The 26610-nt window shown below is 38.5% G+C and overlaps 2 protein-coding genes and 1 pseudogene across 6 annotated transcripts in view; 2 read left to right on the top strand and 1 right to left on the bottom strand.

The window, feature by feature from the left end:
* The window catches only part of PIGX (phosphatidylinositol glycan anchor biosynthesis class X), a 32729-nt gene extending 14854 nt beyond the window's left edge, over nt 1-17875 (bottom strand). Inside the window, exons 1-4 of the mRNA XM_045500984.1 lie at nt 17860-17875; nt 15559-15993; nt 12855-12918; nt 59-200 (exon numbers count right to left, since the gene is read on the bottom strand). Coding sequence (XP_045356940.1) covers nt 59-200; nt 12855-12918; nt 15559-15993; nt 17860-17875 — 657 coding nt within the window. The remainder of the gene's footprint in view (nt 1-58; nt 201-12854; nt 12919-15558; nt 15994-17859) is intronic.
* LOC123611030 lies at nt 3267-6759 on the top strand (annotated as a pseudogene).
* On the top strand, nt 15873-23942 carry CEP19 (centrosomal protein 19). Of its 5 annotated transcripts, XR_006718386.1 has the most exons (4): nt 15873-16099; nt 21701-21900; nt 22513-22925; nt 22958-23942. XR_006718386.1 is itself a non-coding variant. In XM_045502477.1 (3 exons), the coding sequence occupies exons 2-3, from the start codon at nt 21771-21773 to the stop codon at nt 22872-22874; spliced, it is 492 nt and encodes a 163-aa protein (XP_045358433.1). In that variant the 5' UTR covers nt 15873-16099; nt 21704-21770; the 3' UTR covers nt 22875-23942. The 5 variants fall into 5 exon arrangements, 4 of the variants coding, with proteins under 4 accessions (XP_045358433.1, XP_045358432.1, XP_045358431.1 ...); XM_045502477.1 differs by having other exon boundaries at nt 21704-21900; nt 22513-23942; XM_045502476.1 differs by having other exon boundaries at nt 15873-16292; nt 21704-21900; nt 22513-23942.
* Nucleotides 23943-26610: the final 2668 nt, after the last annotated feature.

Here is a 26610-nt window from a genome sequence, read left to right as displayed (position 1 = left end):
CCAATTATAGCATCCCTAAAATAATTTCTCTCAAAAAAAAATTCTCTAATAGTTATACCTCTGTTATGTTTCTCTCTCGTAATGAAGCCAACTCATATGGATCCACAAAAAGTCCTGATGGAATGTACTGTTTAATTAAGAGTCGGCAGGTCTGTAAGTCCTCAAGGCTTTCTCCAAATTTCACTTTTATTAAGAGGTCTCTGTAAGACAAGTACATTTAAAATAAATCTCTCCATTCAATTGTTAAATGAAATAGCATAACATTACATTCGAATTAGTAAAAACACTGCATTTCAAATTCATTTTTCAGAAAATCATAAAGTCAAATGAAGTATTTATATCATGTCAGAACCACTCATGAGATCGTTCATGAATTTATGTCATAAGCCACAGTACAGTATTAGCATGAAAACAAAGATCAATGGGAAGAAATAGAGTCCAAAAACAGACACACACGTTTATAGGCAATAAAGGTGCCAATATAATTTGATAGGAAAAGGAGAGTCTTTTCAACAAGTAGTACTGAAACAAGAAATCTACACAGAAAAAAATGAACCCTGATCTCAAACTTATAACACATACAAATATTAATTTGAAGTAGATTATAAACCTAAATGTATAATTGTCCTAGCTTTCTGTCTGAAGGCACATGTTGGACCAAGTATGGGGAAGGAAACCCAAAGCACAACACAGTGGTTTTGCTTAAATTATAAAACAGAGATAGAAGTAAAGGGAGGGGCGCCTGGGTGGCTAAGTCCGTTAAGCGTCCACCTCTTGATCTCTGTTCAGGTCATGATCTCAAGGTTTGTGAGTTTGAGCCCCAAGTTGGACTTTGCGCTGCTAGTGCATAGCCTACTTGGAATTCTCTCTTTCTCTCTCTCTCTCTCTCAAAATAAATAAACTTAAAAACAACAACAACAACAACAAGTTAAGGGAGACTGAAGTAGCTGGAAGATAAGGTGCTAAATTCCAGAGAGGACGGTACTACGTAAGAGTTCTATAAATCTGAATTGGTCTCCCTTTGAGTTTTTTCTGAATACTAAGAAAAGCATGAGTAAAGTGTAATTCCACGAGATTGGGCAAAGAATAACCTGGGAACTGAAAAATAAGAAATTCTAAAATTTCACACAAGTTGGGAGAAATCTGCATTTCCAACCAACCAAAGTACAGAGACCATAGCTTTTGGTGAAGATACCAATACGGCAAGGCCTTTGCAGCTAAATTAGCCTTGCAGTAAAGGCCACTTTAATTTTAGACCTATACAAAAAAAGGTTAAGAGGATCAAGCTGATACACAAGTTAATTTAACTGCTAATAGAAAAAATAAGCCCAATGCCCTTCAAAGGAAGATAAAATCCACACACTCAAAAATGCTCGTATCAGGATGCCTAGGTGGCTGACTCAGTTAAGTGTCTGACTTTGACTCAGGTCTTGATCTAGTGGTTCATGAGTTCCAGCCCCATGACAGGCTCTGTGCTGACAGCTTGGAGCCTGGAGCCTGCTTCAGACTCTGTGTCTCTCCCTCTCTCTCTGCCCCTCCCCTGCTTGAGCGTGCGCACTCTCTCTCAAAAATAAATAAACATTAAAAAAAAAAAAAAAAAGGAAGAGAAAGAGGAGAAAGAAACGAACGATTCTAAGATTCAGACATTATTCTTAGTGTGGAATAATATTTGAAGGTAGGCTATGATAAGCTGAAATTGTACACTATAAAGTCTAAAGCAACCAATTAGAAAAAGAAAGAGGTATAGCTAGTAAGCCAAAAATGGAGATAAAATGGAATGCTTAAAAAATATTCAATTTATCTAAAATAACGCAAGGAAAGAGAGAAAAGATTAGCTAGGACAAATATAAAAAAAGTAACAAAATGGATAGGGTTAAACCAAACCAAGCAAATAAATATTTATATTAAAGTAAATGGTCCAGGGGCACCTGGGTAGCTCAGTCAGTTAAGCTTCTGACTCTTGACCTCAGCTCAGGTCACAATCTCATGGTTTGTGGGATTGAGTCCCATGTTGGGCTCTGTGCTGTCAGCGCAGAGCCGGTTTGGAATTCTCTCTCTCCCTCCCTCTCTGTCCCTCCCCTGCTCACATAAGCACACATGTGCGCTCACTCTCCCTCTGTCTCCCTCTCAAAATAAACTTAAGAATTTTTTTTTTTAAAGTAAATGGTCTAGGGGCTCCTCAGTGGCTCAGTTGGTTAAGTGTTCAACTTCAGCTCAGGTCATGATCTCACAGTTCATGAGTTCCAGCCCCGTGTTGGGCTCTGGGCTGACAGCTCAGAGCCTGGAGCCTACTTTGGATTCTGTGTCTCCCTCTCTCTCTGCCCCTCCCCCACTCACACTCTGTCTCTAAGTGAATAAACATTAAAAAAAAAAAAAAAGTAAATGGTCTAATCATTCCAATTAGAATGTAGAGATTGACAGACTGGATAAAATAGCAACAATTAATTATATGCTATCTATAAGACACACATTAATAATAAAAATAGTGAAATAATAATAATAAAAATATTGCTATATTAACATCAAAAATGCAGATTTCAGGACAAGGAATATTGTCAGGGATAAAGAAGGACATTACAAAAAGATAAAAGGATCAATTCATCAGAACACATAATAATCCTAAATGTGCTATAAAACATCTAGGGGCGCCTGGGTGGCGCAGTCGGTTAAGCGTCCGACTTCAGCCAGGTCACGATCTCGCGGTCCGTGAGTTCGAGCCCCGCGTCGGGCTCTGGGCTGACGGCTCAGAGCCTGGAGCCTGTTTCCGATTCTGTGTCTCCCTCTCTTTCTGCCCCTCCCCCGTTCATGCTCTGTCTCTCTCTGTCCCAAAAATAAATAAACGTTGAAAAAAAAAAAATTAAAAAAAAAACAAACATCTAAAAACAGTGCTTCAAAATGTTCATGTATTTTACTTCACAGCAAAAACTGGTAAAGCTTCAAGGATAAATAGACAAATCTGCAATTACAGCCAGAGATTTTAATACCCCTCTCTCAATAATGGATAGAATAAGTAGAAAATCAGTAAGGATATAGAAGGCATTCACAATCTCCAATCAAGTTTATCTGACATTAATAGACTGTTCTACCAAACAAGAGCACACTGCACTAGAAAAATCTATATGCTGGGCAATAAAAGAAGTCTCTAGAAGTTTTCATAGGACTGAAATCTTGTTGAGTATAGTCTCTAACCACAGGGAACTGAGTTAGAAATCAAAAGAGGAGGAGAAACCGCCTTCACCAAAGCCACGGCCTCAGGCTCAGTCTCCTCCTTTGCCTCTGCCTGGGATCTGCTGCCAGGAAGCTTTGGCTTCACAGTTACATGTGTAGTCTCAGGTTTCTTTACCACCAGAAAGAAAAAAATGGACACCCTGCATCCTGGAAATTCATTTAGGAGATTGAAATTAGGGCCTCTTTCAAATGTGGACATGGCTAATGGAGGAGCAAGACCCAACAGGCCAAATACTGTAGATACAATATGCCAGTTCAAACTAGTACTTCTGGAAGAGTCTGCCCTTGGCAAATCAAGCCTAGTTCTTTGTTTTGTGAAGGGCCAGTTTCATGAATTTCAAGAGAATACTGCTGTGGCTGCTTTTGTAACCCAAACTGGCTAGCTTGATAATACAACTGTGAAGTCTGAAGTAGGGGACGCAGCTGGTCAAGAATCATACTATAGCCTAGCACCAATGTACCACAGAGAAGCACAGGTAGCCAGACTTGAATATGAGATCTCAAATGAGGAGTTCTTTGCAAGAGCAAAAAACTGGGTTAAAGAACTTCAGAGGCAAGCAAGTCCTAACACTGTCATAGCTTTACCAGGAAACAAAGCTGACCTAGAATAAATGAGCTGTAGATTTCCAGGAAGCACAGTCCTATGCAGATGACAAAATTATTATTCATGGAGACATCAGCTAAAACATCAATGAATGTAAATGAAATATTTACAGTAATAGCAAAAAAACTGCCAAATAATGGACCACAAAATCCAGGAGCAAATTCTGCCAGAGGAAGAGCAGCAGAATTTATTGAACTCACACAGCCAAACGGGAGTCAGTGTCATAGTAATTAAACCTCCAGTTTGAGCTAGCTGGAATATTCTTCTGCTTCTTAAAATGTTTTTGTTTTTCCTTAAATGTTAATAACACTGAAACTGGTACACTTAACTGGTCCAATGTGATTTCCAAAAAGATTTATGATAGAGTCAAGTTTCTAATACAGAATTATTTTAAGTGTTTTGAACTTAATTTTTAATAACACACGTGTCCCTCTGTTCAGCAATAGAAGAAAATGAAATAATAAAGAGCAGAAATCAATGAAATAGAAGCTAGACAAATAATAGAGAAACATCAATGAAATACTTTCTTTCCAAAGATCAGTAACATTGACAAATCTCTAGATTTGTCCACTGCTTTATTGGAAGGTTAGAGGAAATCATTTCTTATCACCGGAGATATAACAAAATACTATTTGAACCCATAGTTAACCACAGTTCTATGAAAAAGGCATGTAACTCATTAACTTAGGCTTTGCAAAAACATTTTTTATTTATTTCTATTTTTTTTAAGTTTATTTATTTATTTTGAGAGAGAGGCCGTGTGTGCAGGGAAGGGGCAGAGAGAAAGGGACAGGATCCCAAGCAGCCTCCACGCTATCAGCACGGAGCCCACAAGGCTCCATCTCAAGAACTGTGAGATCAAAAGTCAGATATTCAACAAACTGAGCCACCCACACACCCCAAAACATTCTTTTTTAAAAAGGATGATCTAAAGATACTTCTACTTTGCTACAGTAATTCAGACAAATGATAATTTCTCCTAGAATCTACATTTAAAGTGTATATTCCACATTTTAACAAATTAGCCATGAGAAAACAGTCCCATATCTTCAGGGGAAAAAAATAAACATCAATGACATCTAAACTATAGCCAGTCCTGTTATTTTTTAAATAGACTTAAAAAAATCAAGTGCAACCACATCTAAATTTAGGAATATGAAACTGATAAATGCATCTTAATGAACAGCACTCCCTGCAAACGTGGGCTCTTCAACAAAAATGAAACAAACCAGATGTCTGTGAATCTGTTTAATTACTACTAGCTTTGTCGTTTAGGGGCTAAAAGGGGCTTTTGTTCCCTTTGGATGTAATATAGTCGATGCACTAACAATATGTACATTCAAACTTATTTTTTTTTAATTTTCTTAATGTTTCTTTATGTTTGAGAGAGAGAGAGAGAGAGACAAACTGTGAGCAGGGGAGGGGCAGAGAGAGAAAAGAATCCAAAGCAGGCTCCAGGCTCTGAGCTGTTAGCACAGAGCCCGACACGAGGCTCGAACTCATGACCTATGAGATAATGACCTGAGCCAAAGTCCGATGCTTAACCGACTGAGCCACCCAGACACCCAAACTTATTTTAAATTCAATCTTCAACTGTATTGGAAGTAAGGTACTGGACTGTAGTGTCCATATTATGTTTACTACTTTTCTATAATATTAGGAGTTGTTTGAAAGTATGCAAACTGTACAGTTACTAAAACAGCTAATTATTTCCTCTCTCCTTCTTTGGAAGGAAGAGGGCTTCAGTTGTTCCTGTATGGCTAGAACCATCGTAAACAACATACCTGTAATCTATAATATGAGTGCTGCAATATGTTGGTAATAATCTTGCAGCCTTATTTTCCAAATTCATTTTATTTTGACCACTTCAGTATATTGCACTAATTGTTTTAGGTATTTCCATTATATGTCAAGGATGATCTAACCTATTTAAGTGCCGAACAGCTAGCAGAACTTGTACATTTATAATAATTCCAAATTAGTAAAGAAAACATTTCACTAGTGTTCCGTTTATTTTGAGGTGCTCAGGTTAGAATAAATAGTTACTATAAAAAAACAAACAAAAAATCAGTAAAAATTTCTGGAAAATCCCCCAAAACCTTAAAATCAAACAACATATGTCTAAATAACTGATGTAAGAAAAGAAATCAAAAAGGATATTAGAAAATATACTGACCTAAATGAAAATGAAAACAAACACGTCAAAACTTACAGGATATAGCTAAAGTCCTGCATAGAAGGAAACACAGCCTTAAATGCAAAGATACTTTTATTAAGGAAAATACTCTAAAATCAATGACCTAAGCCACCACATTAAAAAACTAAGAAGGAAATTAAACTTAAAGCAAAAAGGAAAGAAATAATAAAGAGCAGAAATCAATGAAACAGAAAGTAGACAATAGAGAAACATCAATGAAACCTTTTCTTTCCAAAAATCAGTAACATTAACAAATCTCTAGATTGATCATGAAAGAGAAAAAGCACAGATCACCAATATCAGGAATAAAAGAGGAAACATTACTATACGATCTCTACATATGAAGAGGACAATAAGGGAATACTTGAATAATTTTACTCCAATTAAACAACTTAAAATAGCTAAATTCCTGGAAAGAAAAAATTACAAAAACTGACAAAAGAAAAAATAGAATATCTAAATATCTCTGTATCTTGAATCTGTAATTAAAAGAAAAAGTTTAAAGCCTTCCCGCATGAAAAACCTCAGCCCTAGACGGCTTTATTGTTTAATTCTATTAAATATTTTAAAAAGAAATAATACCAATGCTGCACAATCAGAAAATAAAGTAGAAGGAAATATTTCCCAATTTATTTTACAAGGACAGCACTGGCCTGACACCAAAGCCCAAATAAAGCATCACAACAAAAGACAAGTATAGACCAATATTCCTCATGAACAGAGAAGTAAAAAATCCCTTTTTTAAAATTTATTTTTATTTTTTTAATCTTTTATTATTTATTTTGTTTTGTTATTTTTTATTTTTTAAATTAAATTAAATTTTTTTAACCTTTTTCAAAAATGTTTACTTACTTCTGAGAGAGAGAGAGAGAGCGCGCGCACGCGTGTGTGCGCGCGCGCACAAGTCGGGGAGGGGCAGAGAGGGAGACACAGAATCTGAAGCAGGCTCCAGGCTCTGAACTGTTAGCACAGATCCCGACACGGGGCTCGAACTCATGAGCTGTGAGATCATGACCTGAGCCAAAGTTGGACGCCCACCTGACTGATCCACCTAGGTGCCCCAGAAGTAAAAAATCTTTAACAAGATACTAGCATATTAAATCCAGTAATATTTCAAAAAGATAATAATACATCACGACCAAGGGGGAAGTTTATTATTCCAATTATCAACATTTGTACTGTACCATATTGACAGAATAAATTAGAAAAATCATATGATTCTCTTATAATAGATGCAGAAAAAGCTTTTAATAACGCTTAACATTAATCATGAAAAAAACTTTCAGGAAACTAGTAACATAAAAGAACATCCTCAACTGATAAAAGCCACCTACAGGGGCGCCTGGGTGGCGCAGTCGGTTAAGCGTCCGACTTCAGCCAGGTCACGGTCTTGCCGTCTGTGAGTTTGAGCCCCGCATCGGGCTCTGGGCTGATGGCTCAGAGCCTGGAGCCTGTTTCCGATTCTGTGTCTCCCTCTCTCTCTGCCCCTCCCCCGTTCATGCTCTGTCTCTCTCTGTTCCAAAAATAAATAAACGTTGAAAAAAAATTAAAAAAAAAAAATAAAATAAAAGCCACCTACAAAAATATCTAACATAAATACCGTATTTAATGGTGAAAGGCTGGATACCTTCCATTTAAGATGAGAAACAAGGATGGATGGAAAGGGAAGGATGTTTTATTCAATACTGTATTAGGAAAAAATAAATTAAAAAGTACAAAAATTAAAACAACAACAACAACAACATTGTATTAGAGTTTCTAGCCAGTTCAAAAAGGTAAGGATATAAAAATCATACAGGGGCACTTGGGGGTTGGTTAAATGTCCAACTCTTGATTTCAGCTCAGGTCATGATCTCACGGTTCATGAGTTTGAGCCCCACGACAGGCTCTGACAGCACAGAGCCTGCTTGGGATTCTCCATCTCCCTCTGTCTCTGCCCCTCCTCCACTCACGCTCACGCACATTCTCACTCTCTCAAAAATAAATAAACATTAAAAAAAAATCATACAGATTGTCTTTCTTTTGCAAACCCATGATCACCTATGTAGAATATCCTAAGGAATCCATGAAAAAGCCACAGGCATTGATAAATGATTTCAATAAGGAATTAGGGTACAACGTAAACATACAAAAGTCAACTGTATTTTATTACCAGCAAAAACCAACCAGAAATAAAAACTTTAAAACAATATTTTTTACATTAAAAAAAACTTAGGGATATATTTAACAAAACATATGCAAGACTTATACTCTGCAAGTTACAGTATTGTTAAGATAACTGATAAAGCCTAAATAAATGAAGATGCCATATTCATGCACCGGAATACTCATGAATGGTAACATATCACTTCTCTACAAAATTGATCTAGAGTTTCGACAGAATCCGAATCAAAAGTTCATGAAGCTTTTTTGAAGAGATCTACAAATTAATTCCAAAAGTTAACAACTTTGAAAAAAAAGTTGAAGAACTCCGACGTTCTGATTCGAAGCCATAATATTATCAAGCTATAGTTATCAAGGCGGTGCATTAGTGGCATATGGATGGACATCCAGGGGTTGGCAAACTTTTTCTGGAAAGACCCTAACAGTAAATATTTCAGGCTTTGTGAGCCTTACAAAATTTGTTACATATTTTTCTTTGCCTTTAAAAAAAAACAACAACCTTCAAAAACATAAAAATCATTTTTAGCTCAAGGGCAGTACAAAATAAGCCATGTGCAGGATTTGGCCTTGAGCCAGTTTGTCAAATGTTTGTGTGTCATAGAGTGCACAGATAGATCCTCACACATAAGGTAATTAATTTTCAACAAATGTGTCAAAGTAATTTGATGAGGAAAGAATAATCCTTTCACCAAATGATGCTGGGTCAACTGGATATCCATAAGGAAAAAAACCTAATAGTATACACAAAAATTCAATGATCTTGGAATAGGCATGGATTTCTTACTTAAGACACAAAAACGACGAACTACAAGAGAAAAAAAAATGATAAACTGGACTCCATCAAAATTAGAATTCTTACAACCCAATAATAAGATGACAAACCAGCCATTCAGTTTAAATATGGACAAGAAGGGGCACCTGGGTGGTTCAGTCGGTTAAGCATCCAATTTCAGCTCAGGTCATGATCTCACAGCGTCAGGCTCTGTGCTGACAGCTCAGAGCCTGAAGCCTGCTTTGGATTCTGTGTCTCCCTCTCCCTCTGCCCCTTCCCTGTTTGCACTCTGTTTCTTTCTCAAAAATAAATAAACATTAAAAAAAAAAAAAAGAATGCATATAAAGAACTGATTATCAACAGCAGCTAAATATAGAGAGATTTTTGTTTCTTTGCTTATATTCTTCCAAATAGCCTGAGGTAATTTTACACATAGCATTTTATTTTCCTAATAATTTGTATTCACTAAAAGAATTCTGAATAATATTTGTGGTATTGTAATATTCTATTTTCATTAAAAAATATCATTTCTAGTAATGTAAAATCTAAGGATAAAATATGCAAATCAATTAAATCCCAAAGTTCTGTATTTACATGGGAGGAAACAAAAATACTTTCCCTCTTCAAAAAAAAAAAAAAAAAAAAAGCAAAGAAAAAAAAAACAAAGAAAACCAAAGCTCTAAGAAACTAATTTATCCAAGAGTCAAGATTCAAACCCCAGTAGTTATACTCTAATCCCTACATTCTTAGCACTATATCACTTCACCTCTATAAAAGTAGAACATACTTATAATTTTTCTTCCATATAATGTATATGTAATTATGAATATATGTACTATTTTATAATTAGAAAAATATATATGTATTTAAAAAGACAGAGACTTTTCAGGACTTCCCTCCAAGATGACATTCAATCCATTAATCAGAACATGTTGGATGAACCTGTTATTTTTTTTTATTTTGTTAATCTTTATGAAGTCATTTCTCTGTTCTATTTTCGAGTTCACGTTCTTTATCTTGTTCACAAATACAACATGTAAAACTTCATCAAAAGTCTTGCAGAAAAGGCTCTCTGATCTACCTATCTAGTGATCTCTATAAAGGACACAAATTTGTAATAAGTTCATGCTGGTTCCCAGAGACCACCACTTCCTCTTTTGTGTTCACAAACCATACTTTTAATAATCAGAGCTAGAATTTTGCCCAGAATCTACATCAACTAAATCCCAGATTATCCAAGGATTACAAACAGAAGTTTAGCAATCATTTAAGAAAATTTTTGCATGGCACTAAGATATAGTTCACCACATGAGACCCTAAACTCATTTATAATAGTAAGGTCCTTTTATATAATTCCCTTCCATATTTTGCACTTGTTTCCTACTAACAATATTTGCTTGGCCCTCTCCAGAATTACTTCTTCTTGAACAAGAGGACAGAAATAATCTTACTTTCTATAATCTATTAATGTTTCTTCCTCCACCCTAACAGCAAGACTACACCTGCTCTAATAACTAAAAACCCTTTTTAAAAAAATGATTACTGGTGGGGCACCTGGGTGGCTCAGTTTGTTAAGCATCTGACTCTTGATTTCAGCTCAGGTCATGAGATTGAGCCCCCCATCGGATTCCTGGCTGAGCTTGAACCCTGCTTGGGATTCTCTCTCTCTGTCCCCTCTCCCTCAAAATAAGTATTAAAAACAAACAAAAAAAAATCTATGGAATTTTCTGAAGGTCTCAAATAAGTCTGAGATTTCTAGTTTCTGAAGTTATTCTTGTGGGTTCTATCACTCTTCACCCTTAGTTTTATGTCCCAGTTTTTATTTTCAGCACTTCTAATTGGACAGTTACTTTTGCTGTCACAACAGCCTCTTCAGGTACTTCTTTATTCCTCATTGGAATCATTTATGATTGCACTGTCAAGCATTATTTAGTATTTCCCATTCCTTTGGAGAATATATCGCAATTACTTTAAATTTTTTAAAATTTTTATTTATTTTTGAGAAAGAGAGACAGAGACAGAGAGACAGAGCATGAGTGGGGGAGGGGCAGAGAGAGAGGGAGACACAGAATCTGAAGCAGGCTCCAGGCTCCGAGCCATCAGCACAGAGCCCGATGCAGGGCTCGAATTCAAAAATTGCGAGATCATAACCTGAGCCAAAGTCAGAGGCTTAATTGACTGAACCACCCAGGCACCCTCCTAATTACTTGGCATAATTACCCTGACGTTGCCTAATATATTTGAAACTTGGCCAAAAACGTCTTTTAGGAGTGAGTTCCCTCCCAAAATCAGTTTTACTACTTTATAGTCACATCTCTTCTTTTACAGAAACTGTATTGCCTACCTTGGTCACTTATCTCATTATTTATTTATTTATTTATTTATTTATTTAATTTTAAATGTTTATTTTTGAGAGACAGCACGAGCAGTGGAGGAACAGAGAGAAGGGGAGAGAATATCCAAAGCAGGCTCTGTGCTAAAAGCAGCATGCCTGATGTGGGGCTCGAACTCACAAATTGTGAGATCATGACCTGAGCCAAAACCAAGAGTCAGATCCTAACCAACTGAGCCATCCAGGTGCCCCCACCTATCTCATTATTAATAATCAAAGCTAACATTTCCTGGGGATGTACTATGTGACAAGCACTACATTAAGAGGCTTTCCATATATTCTCAGATTTAATCCTCACAACCCTAATGAGGAAATACTATCATTATCCAATTTTACTGGTAAGGTAGCAAAGATTTCAATAAACTTGACTAAGGCCACACAGTTAGTAAATAATAGAGCTACACTCTGAGCCCAAATTTGTCTGAGTTAAAAAACAAAACAAGGGGTGCCTGGGTAGCTCAGTTGGTTGAGCATCCAACTCTCGATTTTGGCTCGGGTCATGATCCCAGGGTCGTGGGATCAAGCCCGGCGTTGAGTCCCGTGTTGGGCTCTGTGCTCAGCATGGAGCCTGCTTAAGGTTCTCTCTCTCTCTCTTTCTCTCTCTCTCTCTCTCTCTCCCTCTGCCCTTCTCCCCTGCTCAGTCGAAAATAGAAAAAATAAAAAATAACAAAAAACAAAAAAACAAAACAAAAAAAAAAACAAGTTTTTTCCATTATGCCTCCTAGCCAGTCATATGTAGGCTAACTTTAAAGACAGTGGAAACTGAGATGTTTCATTTTAAGGTGACTTATAAAATTCAGTGGTTCTGAATGTATGTACAAAAATGTATCAGAACTTGTAAATCAAGTGTTTGAGAAGCATTTCAAATTAATTACCTTGAAAAGCTTTTAAAGTTTGGGAAGTTGTCTTAAAGAACAGCTTCTACAACTTTTTAACCATTTTTTAAATATCTTCAATCCTGGAAAATATTCATTTTTGAGAACAATTTCGATTTTGGAAACAGCTTGGTCATTTGGAACCAAGTATTATAAATCAGAAACAGTGACTTAGGTTGACATAACATCTTAGTACTTGATAGCATGGCTTTGGAGTATGACAGTCATAAATTTGAGTCAGAGCTCTACCATCCTAACTTCTACTAAATTAAATTCTCTGAGCCCTAGTTCTCTCATCTGAAAAGCAAGAAAGGTATCATCTATCTCACAACCATTGTGAATGTTATATGAATACTATGTACATAGTTTCTAGCTATATATTATATATACATATATATATATATATATATATATAAAATATACATGTATGGTAAAAAAATAAACATTTGTTTTCTTCTCTGTTATTTTAACTATTTCAAACTGTGAACCACATATGACAAATCTGTCATTTATAATATAAGAAAGCAAGTGATTTTTGGTTTATCCATTTTCCAGTTACTGATTTTGCTCTAAATTATATGAAACAGTATTTTGATGTAAGTAGAAGTCAATGGGCAACTTACCTATGGAAACCATCTTTCAAAACTTCTTGCCTCAAAATAATTTCAGAACAAGTGGCCCTTATGCCTATAAGAACCAGAAGATTTTTTTTTAAATAAGCATACTATGAAAGAAAATTTAAATAATTAGAAAGTAATTGTTTGAATAGGTTTCACTTGCCTGCAAAATCTAACCAACCTATAAACAAAAGCTTTTAAAACTTAAGCAATTTAAACTACCTAAAAAAGCTACTTCTAGTACAGCACAGGGGTTAAGAACATTGATTTTGGAGTTAGATAGCTTACTTTTAAATCCCAGTCTGTCACTTAATAGCTACGTGACTTTGGACAAGACAGTTTCTCTCTCTGCTAGTTGTCATGAAAACGTAATAAATTACAACAGGGCTTACCACAACAGAGCTCAATGTAGGTACTTATTTTTTTTTTTAATTTTTTTTAATGTTTATTTATTCTTGAGAGAGAGAGAGTCAGAGTGTGAGCAGCAGAAGGGCATAGAGTGAGGGAGACATACAATCTGAAGCAGGGTCCGGGGTCCGAGCCATCAGCACAGAGCCCGACGCGGGGCTTGAACTCACAAACCGTGAGATCATGACCTGAGCAGAAGTCGGACGCTCAACCGACGGAGCCACCCAGGTGCCCCTAGGCATTTATTATTAATACTACTTTATTCAGATGATCCCAGGACACCAAAAGGAACAGAATGGCTAAAGAGTCAGGAGATCTCAGTTTTAATCCTAGCTCACTGAAACTGTGTGTCTGATACATACTGCTAACTTCTGTATACCATCCACACCTGGAAAACTGAGAAGATGGTACTTTCATGCCCTGTGAAGATGCTGGGAATGTTTAAAACAGAGAAACAAAAAGTAGAGGCTTTTCAAAGATTCAAAGGGTTCCTTTATAAACCTAGAATAACCAGAAATCTCACTGTACTGACACCATGCAAAATTCAGATATTAAAACTATTACTTGGTGTTAACATCATAAAATTAAAAATTCAGTTACTAACGATCATCAACTCTGCCAGGCACCTTGCTATGGAATTTTACTCCATTTTCAAAAGATGGGAGTGTGTAGGAAGAACATTGAAACAAACACAAAGAAAACCATAAAACATCATGTGTTGCTAAATCCATTAGATGTATTCCTGAAAAAGACACATGAAAAAATTTTAAGAAAATTAAAAGACTGAAAAAAAGTATAGGTTAATATTTATTACATAATATCCAGGGGTGCCTGGGTGGCTCAGTTGGTTAAGCTTCCGACTTCCACCCAGATCATGATCTCACGGTTCCTGAGTTCAAGCCCCACATCAGGCTTTCAGCACAGAACCTGCTTCAGATCCTGTCTCCCTCTCTCTCTGCCCCTCCCCAGCTCGTGCTCACTCTTTCCCTCTCTCTCAAAAATAAATTTAAAAAATAATAATAATATCCATACCATAGATCTACTTGGGGCTTTCGCGTGCTTTAATTTTCACAACCCAGCAAAATATGCAGGTAAAATTATTGCCATTTGCACATAGAAGGAAACTGATTGTAGGGGTGCCTGGCTGGCTTAGTCTGAAGAGCATGAGATTCTTGATCTCGGGGTCATATGTTCCAGCCCCACAGTGAGTGTAGAGATTATTTAAATAAATAAAACTTAATAAATAAAAAATAAACAGTTCTGACTCTAGGCCATACCACTAAGTAAGTGACTGATTAGAAGCAAGATGTGCCTGACTTTTAAAGCCTAAGATATTTCCACCCTCCTAGCTATTTAAAGAAATCTCTATTTGCTCTGGGAACAAATTATTCCGTTGTTTGTTTCACACAAATAACTTTGGGTATCTCTTGTACAAATTCAGATGTTTCTTCATTATGTTTAATTTTAATAGGGGTGGGGAGTAGGCGTTTATATCTACCTATAGATTAAATTAGGAAAAAAAGTTCATATTAATTGGCTTAAATTCTACTGGGATATACAGTAGAGAATAGTAAATCATATTCACCTGGGTTGGAAGAAAGGCTGATTTACAGACAGTATATTATTATTTGTGATTTTTAAGGCAAAAATACCATTTTCAAAATGAAGTTGTTGCATGTGAATTCACCTTCAAGAGTTTTCCTCTTAAATATTACTTTATTTGGTTATTGTTGCCTGAACTGGCTCTGGAAATTGACCTCTTTTTAATTATAAAATATCAGGGATGGAAGAGTCTTTAGAGATCACCAAGACCAGTTGTTTAAAACTTCATTTTAGCTTCATAATACTTCAAATAAACTTGGAAACCTAATATGTGAAGACACAAAAGCAGTGATTGACACTAGTCTAATATCCTCATTTTACAGATGGAGAAACTAACCTGGTTTGTACTGACTTTCCCTCTCATGACTATTGCACAGCACCGTGCACAGCACCTACCACAGCACTGCGGCCCCCAACTCGGGCCCAAAGAAATGAAATCAACTCGTCTGCCCAGCCCGCGGTCATAAGAAAAACCCCGGCCCAATCCAGTCTATTACAAAAAATATTTATAAAACAAAACTAGTTGTCCTCCCTTTCCCACGCCCCCACCCCCGGCAGGCTCTGTATTCTGGACTGGGATTCTCACACCCCACAGGGCACTGTGGCCTTGCTGGTCCCCTTGGTGGTCACAAGCTTCATGTATCCCAAGACACCTGATGGCTGTACTTCCCCACTCCCGCAGCCCCGCCCCTCCCTTTACCAGTGTCGGTGGGAAGGGCAGAGAAGGCCGTGGCTGGTATGCTAGTGAATCCAGCCACCTCCCAGAGAAGCAGCCAGGCCACCGCCCGGACGCCCACGGCCCTGGCAGCCAGGACGCTGGAGAACGCGCTCCCCAAAGGAGCGCGTGCGGACGGTGTGAAGACAGAGGGGCTAGCGGACGGAGGAGCCTGCGCACGCCTCACGCCGCTCCTAGAGAGTGCTGCCACGGAGTTGGTGACCGGGACGGAAGACTCAGTGACGCGCGTCTGCGGTCCTGCCGTTCCCCGGCTTCCCGCAGCAGTGGACCCCCGAAAGTTCCGGCGTCGCGGAAGGGTGCAGCACGGTCCGCCTAGTTCACTCCGTCGCCGCCCCACCCCTCGCCGTCTGGTCGGGGGCGGGGCGAAGAGCGGCGCAGGCGCCGTGACGTGTGCCAGGTCTTACTGCTTTGAAACGCCTGCCTAGGCCTGCATCCAGACCCCGAACCCCGGACGCGTTCCTTCCAGCAGGATCCGGGAGCTTCCTGTCTCCACCGGCACTGACAGGTACTTGCGGATTCGGGCCTCCTGCAGGGAAATTCACGTCTGCGGGGCTGTGGCTGTCGACTCTTCCTGCAGTGCCCGGCCTCAAAGTCGCGTTAAGTGCTCCTCTGTGCACAGCGGTTGGGTGGAAACAACCCCCTCACGGCGGTTTTAGATCTTCCCCTGCAGAAGATGCACTTTCTGTACTTCTCTAAGGGTAAGAAAGTCAGCCTTGCCCTGGTGGGGACGTGAGCAGGGAGAGGATCGTCTACTTGTTGGCAGAATCCGTACACTTTTAGGTGCTGTACGGGATGTTTAGCAAGGTCATGGCAGTCATTGATCCCCGGGGAGAAAAGTGTTAATGCCTAAGTGGAAGACTTAGGTAAATGTGTCGTCTGTCTTCATGAATTAAGTTGAATCTGCAAGTAGGCCTAGATGCAGATTGGAGCAGAACAGACATTTCTAGGACAGGTGTCTGCAAGAGGAAAGATGCCAGAATGTTCTGTCAAATACTGAAAACAGCAGTATAAGCATGCTACTAAGAAATATGGAGGGGCGCCTGGGTAGTCAGTTGGTTAAGCATCGGACTTCGGCTCAGGTCATGATCTCCTGTTGGTGAGTTCGAGCCCCGCCCCCTCCCGGTAGGGCTCTGTGCTGGCAACTCAGACCCTGGAGCCTCTTTGGGATTCTGTGTATCCCTCTCTCTCTCTGCCCCTCGCATGTTCATGCTCTCTTTATTTTTAAAAAATAAAAAATAAACATTAAAAGAAAATTTTTTAAAGAAATATGGAGACACAGGGGCTCCTGGGTGGGTCAGTCAGTTGAGCGTCTGACTTCGGCTCAGGTCATGATCTCGCAGTGTGTGAGTTCGAGCCCCGCGTCAGGCTCTGTGCTGACAGCTCAGAGTCTGGAGCCTGCTTCAGATTTTGTGTCTCCCTCTCTCTCTGCCCCTCCTCTGCTCATGCTCTCTCTCTCTCTCTCTCTCTCTCTCTCTCTCTCTGTCAAAAATAAACATTAAAAATTTTTTGAAAAAAAGAAATATGGAGATACATTTTGGAAGAAACACTTAAAAGAATTGAAACTGGTTGCCTGTAAAGAGAGGAAGGGCAGAGGACAGCAGTTATTTGTTATAATCCTCAGAGAATTATCTCACATTTTATTTCTTTTATTTATTAATTGTTTTTGATTTTTTTAACGTTTATTTATTTTTGTGAGACAGAGACAAAGCACCAGTGGGGGAGGGGCAGAGAGAGAGAGGGAGACAGAGGATCCCAAGTAGGCACTGCACTGACAGCAGACAGCCCAAGGCAGGGCTCCAACCCATGAACCATGAGATCGTGACCTGAGCCAAAGTCGACTTCTTAACCGACTGAGCCATCCAAGTGCCCCTATTTATTTATTTATTTATTAATGTTTATTTATTTTTGAGGAAGAGAGAGACAGACAGAGCATCAGGGGGAGGGGAAGAGAGAGAGAGAGAGATGCCGAATCTGAAGCTGGCTCCAGGCTCTGGGCTGTCAGCACAGAGCCCGACGCCTGGCTCCAACCCACAAACTGTGAGATCATGACCTGAGCCAGTCGGCTGCTTAACCAACTGAGCCACCCAGGCTCCTGATTGATTTATTTTTTTTAACCTTTGAATTTTTTTATACTTTTCTCTCTCTCAATCCCCATATCCAGTCAATCAATCAATCACATCACCAAGACAGCAGACACTACCCCCTTAGCACCTCTGGAATTGAATCTTCAACCCCCCTGCCAGTCTCAGTGCAGAGCCTTCTCACTTGGGGTCACTACCATCCCTCCCAATACCCAGCTCTCTGTGTAATCCTCCTCCAATCTGGAACCACACTTCTACTGCTCTGATTCCAGTCCTTTGAGAGTTCCCCAGAACTTTTAGGGTAAAGCTCGAACTTCCAAGTAAGATCAAACCATAAAGCTCTGAATGGTGTGACTACTACTGCCTGATTCTGACCTATTATCTCAAGCCTATCCATGTTTCAGTTACGACAATAATGAATGCCATAGAATTATGCATTTGGCATAACCAATGCTATTCCCTTTACTGGAATTCCTTCCACCTCCTATGTTTAACTCCTGTTTATTCTTCAAAGCAGAGTTCTGAACTTGATATATACTTGGAGGGGGTTGTTTCTGTTTCTGTAGCAGGAATATGTTTGTCCTGACATAATCTTACTCTTCTCTCTGACCACTCTTTTATTTCTTATTATTTTTAATTTACATTAAAAATGTAAATTAAGTTAGTTAAGTTAGTTAACATATAGTGCAGTAATGATTTCAAGAATAGAATTTAGTGATTCATCACTTACATATAACACCCAGTGCTCATCCCAACAAGTGTCCTCCTTAATGTCCCTTGCCCATTTAGACTCCACCCAAAACCCCTTCAGCAACCCTCAGTTTCTTCTCTGTATTTAAGAGTCTCTTATGGTTTGTCCCCCTCACTATTTTTATATTATTTTTGCTTGCCTTCCCTTATATTCATCTGTTTCGTATCTTAAATTCCACTTGTGAGTGAAATCATATGATATTTATCTTTCTCTGACTTACTTCACGTAGCAAAATGCACTCTAATTCCATCCACGTTGTTGCAAATGGCAAGATTTCATTCTTTTTAATCACCCAGTAATATTGTGCCAGTACCACACTGTCTTGATGATTACAGCTTTGTAACACAGCTTAAAGTCTGGAATTGTGATGCCTCCAGCTTTGTGTTCTTTTTCAGGATTGCTTTGGCTATTCAGGGTCTTTTCTGGTTCCATACAAATTTTAGGATTGTTTGTTCTAGCTCTGTGAAGACTGTTGGTGTTATTTTGATAGGGATCGCTATTTTACATTTTAAACAGAAAAGAGACATTACTTTAGTACAAATAAAAGTTAAATTTTAAAAAGAAAAGACTCTGTAGTAAATAAAAAAAAACCCCTACATTATTATCAATTGCGTATGTCATTCATGAGTACGGGCATTTGCTTGAGTGTGTGAGATTTATATTGTGCTCAGTGGGATCTCCTAGAAAGCTTACTAACAGGCTAGATTTTAGTGAGATGAACTGGGAGTAGTATTTGTTAAGAAGGGGATGGGTGAAATTATTACATCAGATCAGAGGCAGAGCACAGTAATTTGAAAAAGCAGTTATTTATGATTAGTTTCTTTTTTTTTTCTTTTTTTTTTTTTAATGTTTATTTATTTTTGAGACAGAGAGAGACAGAGCATTAATGGGGGAGGGTCAGAGAGAGAGGAAGACACAAAATCCAAAGCAGGCTCCAGGCTCCGAACTGTCAGCACAGAGCCCGACGCGGGGCTCAAACTCACGGACCGTGAGATCATGACCTGAGCCGAAGTCGGATGCTTAACCGACTGAGCCACCCAGGCACCCCTATGATTAATTTCTTTTTTTTTTTTTTTTTTCAACGTTTATTTATTTTTGGGACAGAGAGAGACAGAGCATGAATGGGGGAGGGTCAGAGAGAGAGGGAGACACAGAATCGGAAACAGGCTCCAGGCTCTGAGCCATCAGCCCAGAGCCCGACGCGGGGCTCGAACTCACGGACCGCGAGATCGTGACCTGGCTGAAGTCGGACGCTTAACCGACTGCGCCACCCAGGCGCCCCTATGATTAATTTCTTAAGAGTAAAAATTCTGATGTCCAACAGTAAGGGGTGAATGTTATAGATTATGGTATGTCCATAGGATAAAACACTTGGCTATCATATAAAAATTTGCATTTTAGTAAAACATCTAATGACAAAGTCACATAGGTGGTTAAACTTAAAAGGCAGGACATAGGGGCTCTTGGCTGGCTCAATTTGTAGAGCATGAGACTCTTGATCTCAGAGTCGTGAGTTTGAGCCTATCCCGTATGGAGCCTTCTTTAAAAGGCAGAAGACGGATGCTTAATATAAAAAATACTATATTTAAAAAAACTATGTGTAGAAAAAAAACTGGAAAGAATCAATGGTAATTATTTTATATATGTTTCCTCCTCCTCCTCTTCCACCTAACCCCCAGTTTTCTACAATGTACTATTTTCCTAAAGTGATTCTCTAACAGAACTAAGTTTATGGAGATATCATCACCCTGTGCTGCTTTACCTCTAGGTTCCTTGACATTTTGAAGTCTTCTTGAGAATGTCATAGTCCTATCTAAGGCAGTCCCTATCATTAAGTGTATTTTGGCACTGGGCACCAGGAAGAGGGGATAGAAAGTATTAACTGCAAAATAGCTGTGCTTCTTGTGACTGAAAAAACATATAGTGAGACAAATGAGTTGAAATAAAAACCATGTAAAACTTTATTGCTTGTATTTGTAGAGGTTGAATCTGCATCAAGTCTGCATTTTTTATCAGACTTCTAGACTGTGAACACTTAGAGGATGTAAAGAGGCTGTGTCTTGTATTAGTACATTAAATCAAACAAGTATGTATGGAATGCCTACTACATTCCAGGTATTGTGCTGGGATGTTCTGGTGAATAATTGATACATTGCTTACCTCATGTAGCATGTAGAATAGAAGGGGGAAGAGGGATGTCTAGCTGGCTCAGTCAGTAGAGCATGTGCCTCTTTTTTTTTTTTTTTTTTAACGTTTATTTTTAGTTTTGAGAGACAGAGAGCACAGAGGGGGAGGGGCAGAGGGAGAAAAGGACACAGAATCTGAAGCAGGCTCCAGGTTCTGAGCTGTCAGCACAGAACTTGACGTGAGGCTTGAACTCACGAACCGTGAGATCATGACCTGAGCGGAAGTCAGACGCTTACCTGACTGAGCCACCCGGGCACCCCAAGCATGTGACTCTTGATCTTGGAGTTGTGAGTTTGAGCCCCACGTTGGCTATAGAGATTACTTAAAAATAAAATCTTAAAAGAAAAAAAGAAAGACGGGTAGGTAAATGATTAAATAAGTAATCATAAAAAGCTTGATGAGTAAAATGATTGGGGAAGTACAGAGGAGACAGATCTGGTTGGGTGAACCTCTCAGGACATAATGTTTAAGGTTAAAAAATCTTACTATCTTGCCATAGAGGGTACTTATGCATACTTGTTTAACTGGTAAATAAAAAAGATCCTAGGGGCACCTGGGTGGCTCAGTCGGTTAAGGGTCCGACTTCAGCTCAGGTCATGATCTGTCGGTCTGTGGGTTCCAGCCCTGCGTCGGGCTCCGTGCTGACAGCTCAGAGCCTGGAGCCTGTTTCAGATTCTGTGTCTCCCTCTTTCTCTGACCCTCCCCTGTTCATGCTTTCTCTCTGTCTCAAAAATAAATAAATGTTAAAAAAAAAATTAAAAAAAAAAAAAGGTCCTATAAGTTGATTCTTGGGCTGATGCAGGGGTTCATTTACAATCTTTGATTAAGAGTGCAGTACACCAAGAGGTCCGGACTGAACTGCATATCCAGGCTCGTGTGTGAACAAACCTACACACCTCAGTGAACCAGGGACCCAACAGACTACGGATAACTGAGGGCCAAACTGAACTTTCACAGTAGCTCTCAAAGTATTGGGCTTGATAGGCCAAGAATGCACTCCTAGAAGTGGACTAGAGCCAGATCTGCTAGGGAGGTGGGGTACTAGGGAGTGTGGTTTATCCAACACTTACGTTTTTTTCCCCTTTAGCAGGAAGTCATTATGTGACTAACACATTGTCATCAGACTTCCTCTGATTTACCCTGAAGTGTATGTGAAAATGATGTGCATTGCCAAAAAATGTGGAATTAGGTTCCAGCCTCCAGCTATTATCTTAATCTATGAGAATGAAATGAAGGGGAAAAGTCGCCAACGCATCATGCCAATCCGAAACTTTTCAAAGTTTTCAGGTACCTCATGTTTTATCTTGCCTATCTTAAATCTTCTCTAAGTCACTTAATAAGAATGATTTGAGTCTCATAATGAAGTGACATGGTCTTCAGAGTTACATAGTCTTAGGTTCAAATCCTGACTATCAGGGTAGATGTGTGAACCCAGCTAAATCACTTATTCTCAGTGAGCTTCAGTTTCCTAATCTATAAGAGGAAATTGATAATCCCACCCATTCAGAATTGGATATGGGTTAAATGAGAAGCATTATTCAGTAATATTAACTCTTTTCTCTCCCTCCAAATGTGTTTTTTATGTGCAGTGTTGATATTAGTACCAGAACTAATATCTAAAACTACAATACTACCTTCTCATTTCAGATGTTTTCTCCAGTTGCAAATATTTAAAATCTCCTCAAAGTGATTGAGGAAATAAAAAATACATCCCTCCTCCCCCCCCCCCCCCCCACATATCCCAATATAAAGGAATAGTTCTGCAAAATAATTCATTCTGAAAAAGCCACTTCGCTTCTTGGCTGTAATAGCAGATAATGCTTTCAGTAGTTTGTGGTACATCAGTAGTTTTTGGTGTATGTGTTATGTGTGGTATATAGTTTTGTTTCTTCCTTCTAGATTGCAGCAGAGCTGCTGAACAGCTAAAGAATAATCCACGACACAAGAATTACCTGGAACAAGTGTCCCTGAGGCAGCTAGAGAAGTTATTCAGTTTTTTACGAGGTTATTTGTGGGGACAAAGTTTGGCAGAAACGATGGAACAAATTCAGCGGGAAACAACGATTGATCCTGAGGAAGACCTGAACAAACTAGATGACAAGGAACTTGCCAAAAGAAAGAGCATCATGGATGAACTTTTTGAGAAAAATCAGAAGAAGAAGGATGACCCAAATTTTGTTTATGACCTCGAGGTTGAGTTCCCACAGGATGAACAACTTCAGTCTTGTGGCTGGGACACAGAGTCAGCTGACGAGTTCTGATACCAGAAACTCAAAGAATTTATGGGGCTAGTAGAAGAACCATGTTTATACATTCTTTATATAATTGTATACCATGTTTATACATTCTTTGTATAATTGTATAATACAATATTATACACTTATACAATTATACAAAGAATGTATAAACATGGCTCTAGAAAAATCTGTAAAGAGCACTAAACGTACATGTTGGGTCATGTTTGGATTGACCATGTTACTTTTCAAAACTGAGACTTTTAGATTATCTACTATGTAGATGCATGAGGAATATAGGAGAAACAGAGTATAGGAGTATTCCTTTAAGGAGCTTACAATCTAATTGGAAGATAAGTCAAAAACTTGTGAAAAGCTAATTAACAGAATTAGGCAGCAAACAGATTAGAGCCAAATGCTTGAGAAAGGTTAGAGGGCCAGAGCCTAGGTTACCATAGGGTAGAATAGTCAGGAAAGACTGCCCTTTAGTGGAGAGATGGAACTTTGCCTGGCCCTTGAAATGGTAGTATTTGGATAGAAGTTTACATAGAATTCCAGATGAGACAAACTGGAAGAAAGAAAAAGAAGAGGAGGTTAATGATAAAGAGATAGGGATGAGAATATTTTATTTGAGGAGCAGAAAGCAAATTATAGTTTGCTAATATTGGAGGGCATAAATGGTTAACAGGGGGTTATTCCAGAGGCATTATGTCTTTATGTATGTTTAACTGTGGAGGAGAAGAGCAGCCCTGCAGGACGCCGGCTGCCACACGTTGAGGTCTTCTGATGGACGGCTGGGGAATTCTGCCCCTCCAGGATCAGGAAATACATTCTAAAGACATTCTGAAAACCTGAAGCTCTTCCCGTAACTACAGAAGTTTGTTTGTAATATGGGAAATCTATCCATACTAAAATGAACAATAGGCATTGCCAGTTTAGGCTTATTTATGAGTTTGGATCTACAAAGAGAAGATCTTTGTTGAACTAGGTTATATGTGTACAGTTACATCTTTCTTCTTTTAGAATATTGTTTAACTGGCAGATATTCTATGTTTCCTGCAAGGAAATTAATATTAAATAAAACTAAAAAATTCACTCTTTCTACCCTATCTCTACCCTCTTTACCATTAAAAACTCCATTAAAGGGATCATTCCTTTTTTTTTTTTTTTAAGTTTATTTATTTTGAGAGGGAGTGTGCATGTGGGAGGAGCAGAGAGATTGAGAGAGGGAGGGAGAGAGAGAACCCAAGCAGGCTCCACACTGTCAGTACAGAGCCTGATAGGGGGCTCGCACTCATGAACCATGAAATCATGACCCGAGCCAAAACCAAGAGTCAGACACTTAACCAACTGAGCCACCCAGACGCCCTTCAGGTAGCATTCTTAATGATATCACCAGGGGCTTAAGATGGTCATGTGATATATGTATAATATTTGCCAAAGGTAGCAAGAGAATTTTCAGAATCGGAGATTCTTCTATATCTACATAGTATTCCATTGTATAGATGTAGATGATCTATTTTAAAAGTTGACCTTAGGTTGTTTATCCTTTCACTATTAGAAATAATGCCACAGCAAATAACCTTGTACATTCTCTACTTTGTGCCTTTGTAAAACTACATGTAATGCCTAGAGGGGAAATGCTAGGTATGTCTACTCTAAATTTTTTTCTATTCTAAATTTTAGTAGATATTGCTAAGTTGTCCTTCAAAGAAGTTTGCTCATTCATTCATTCATTCAGTATGTGTACTTAATGAACACCTATTACATACTGAGCCTGTACTATTCTAGAGTCTATGTACACAGCAGTATGCACAACAAAGTCCTTGCCTTTACAAGGTTTACAGTCTAATGGGAGAGGAGCAATAATAAATACGTAGAATAATGTCATATATTAAGTGCCTGGAATTAAAAACAGGGTAAAAAGAGAATGATGAGAGCCACTTTTTTTGACAATGATCAGAGAATGCCTCCCTGTAGAAGTGACATTTGAGTAAAGACCTGAAGGAGGTAAGGAAAAATTGATGTGCATTTCATGGGTAGTAGGGAAAGGTAGGTGCATAGACACCTAGGGCTGGAGTGTGCTTGGCTTATCTGAAGAGGAGCAAGGACACAATTGTGGCTAATTTGGATTGAACAAGAGAAAAATGGTAAGAGATGAGAGGTTGGAGCGTATTTTACCAATGCACAGTACTTACATGAAGGTCATCCCAACTTAAATTGTCAGCAGTACGTGAGAATATCTGCTCTCAACAGATAGTGTTATCAAACTCATTGATCTTTGCCAATTTTATAATTTAAAAATGGTGTCTCATAGCCTTACAGGTTTTTTGTTTTTGTTTTGTAGCTCGGAGTTTTAATTTGCATTTCTTTTATTACGAGGGAGACTGAGCATCTTCATACACTGGAGGGAGATTTTTTATGAAATAACATGTCATTTGCTCATTTTTCTACTGTGATGCTGGTCTTTTTACTGATTTGTAAAAAAAGTTCTTTATTAAGGAAAATAGTCCTTGGTTTGTGATACGAATTGTAGATATTTTCACCTTTGTCATTTGTTTTTTGACTTTGTTTATGCTATTTTTTCCAGGCAGATTTTTTCTAGTCAAATCAATCAATATTTTTCTCTGTGCTTCTGCATTTTTGTCTTATATGCACGGGCATTTCTCACTCCCAGGTTTTTTTGTTGTTTTTCTTTTAATCCCATGATTTTTTTCTACTCAGGAATTTATTTTGATATAAGACACAAGATGTGAATCCCAACTTTATTTCGTCCCAGATGCCCATCCAACTGTCCCAACACTACTATATTTTGAATTACCTATCTTTCCCCCAATGATTTACAAAATTTTTTTTAAATCTTTATTTATTTTTGAGAGAGAGAGAGTGTGTGAGCAGGGGAGGAACAGAGAGAGAGGGAGACACAGAATCCGAAGCAGGCTCCAGGCTCTGAGCTGTCAGCACAGAGTCTGACACGGGGCTTGAACTCACGAACCGTGAGCTCATGACCCAAGCCGAAGTTGGACGCCCAACCAACTGAGCCACCCAGGCACCCCAACCCCAGTGATTTGAAGTGCAAGTTCCCATATGTATCAAAACACTTCTCTTTTGATTATGTTACTGTCATCTGTAACACACTTTCCCAATCCATGTTTTTTGGTGTTTATTGAGCACATCTCATATTCACCAAATTAAGAGCTATAGTAAGATGTAAAATGGGCCATAACTTTTGTCTTTGAGATACTAACATAGTTTAGCCAAAGCAACAAAACTAGCATATATGAGCTAGAGAGACCCTATCTAAAGCAGGAGGGGGTGGAGATCATGTGAGCTGAGCAGTTGTGGGTTTTTTTTATCTTATCCAAAGTTAATTCTGTTGAGCTTTTAAATTTTTTTCTCATTATAAAATGAATATATAATCAACACCCATTATTTGAAAATATAGACAAATACCAGAGTGTAAAAGTAAAATGGGAAAATTCTCCCCTCAACTTCACTCAATTCCCACTCCGCAGAGAATCTGGCTTCCCTAGAGGGCTCCAGAGCCCATCTTCTGTGACCTTGTTTCACCAATATTCTTTCTCTCACTCTCTACCCCTGACTTTCCCATTTTCAGCTTCATTCTCTGCTGGTTCATTCTCGGCAGTCTGTTAACATGCACAAGACCCTGCCATATTAAAACAAGAAAACGCATCGCCTTGTCTTTATTTACCTAATACCATTTCTAACCAAATTATAGCTTATCTAGTTGTTAGATAAATTG

Source organism: Leopardus geoffroyi, chromosome C2, assembly GCF_018350155.1.
Source record: "Leopardus geoffroyi isolate Oge1 chromosome C2, O.geoffroyi_Oge1_pat1.0, whole genome shotgun sequence".
NCBI classification, from domain to species: Eukaryota; Metazoa; Chordata; class Mammalia; order Carnivora; family Felidae; genus Leopardus; species Leopardus geoffroyi.
This window is presented reverse-complemented; position numbering and strand designations above follow the sequence as displayed.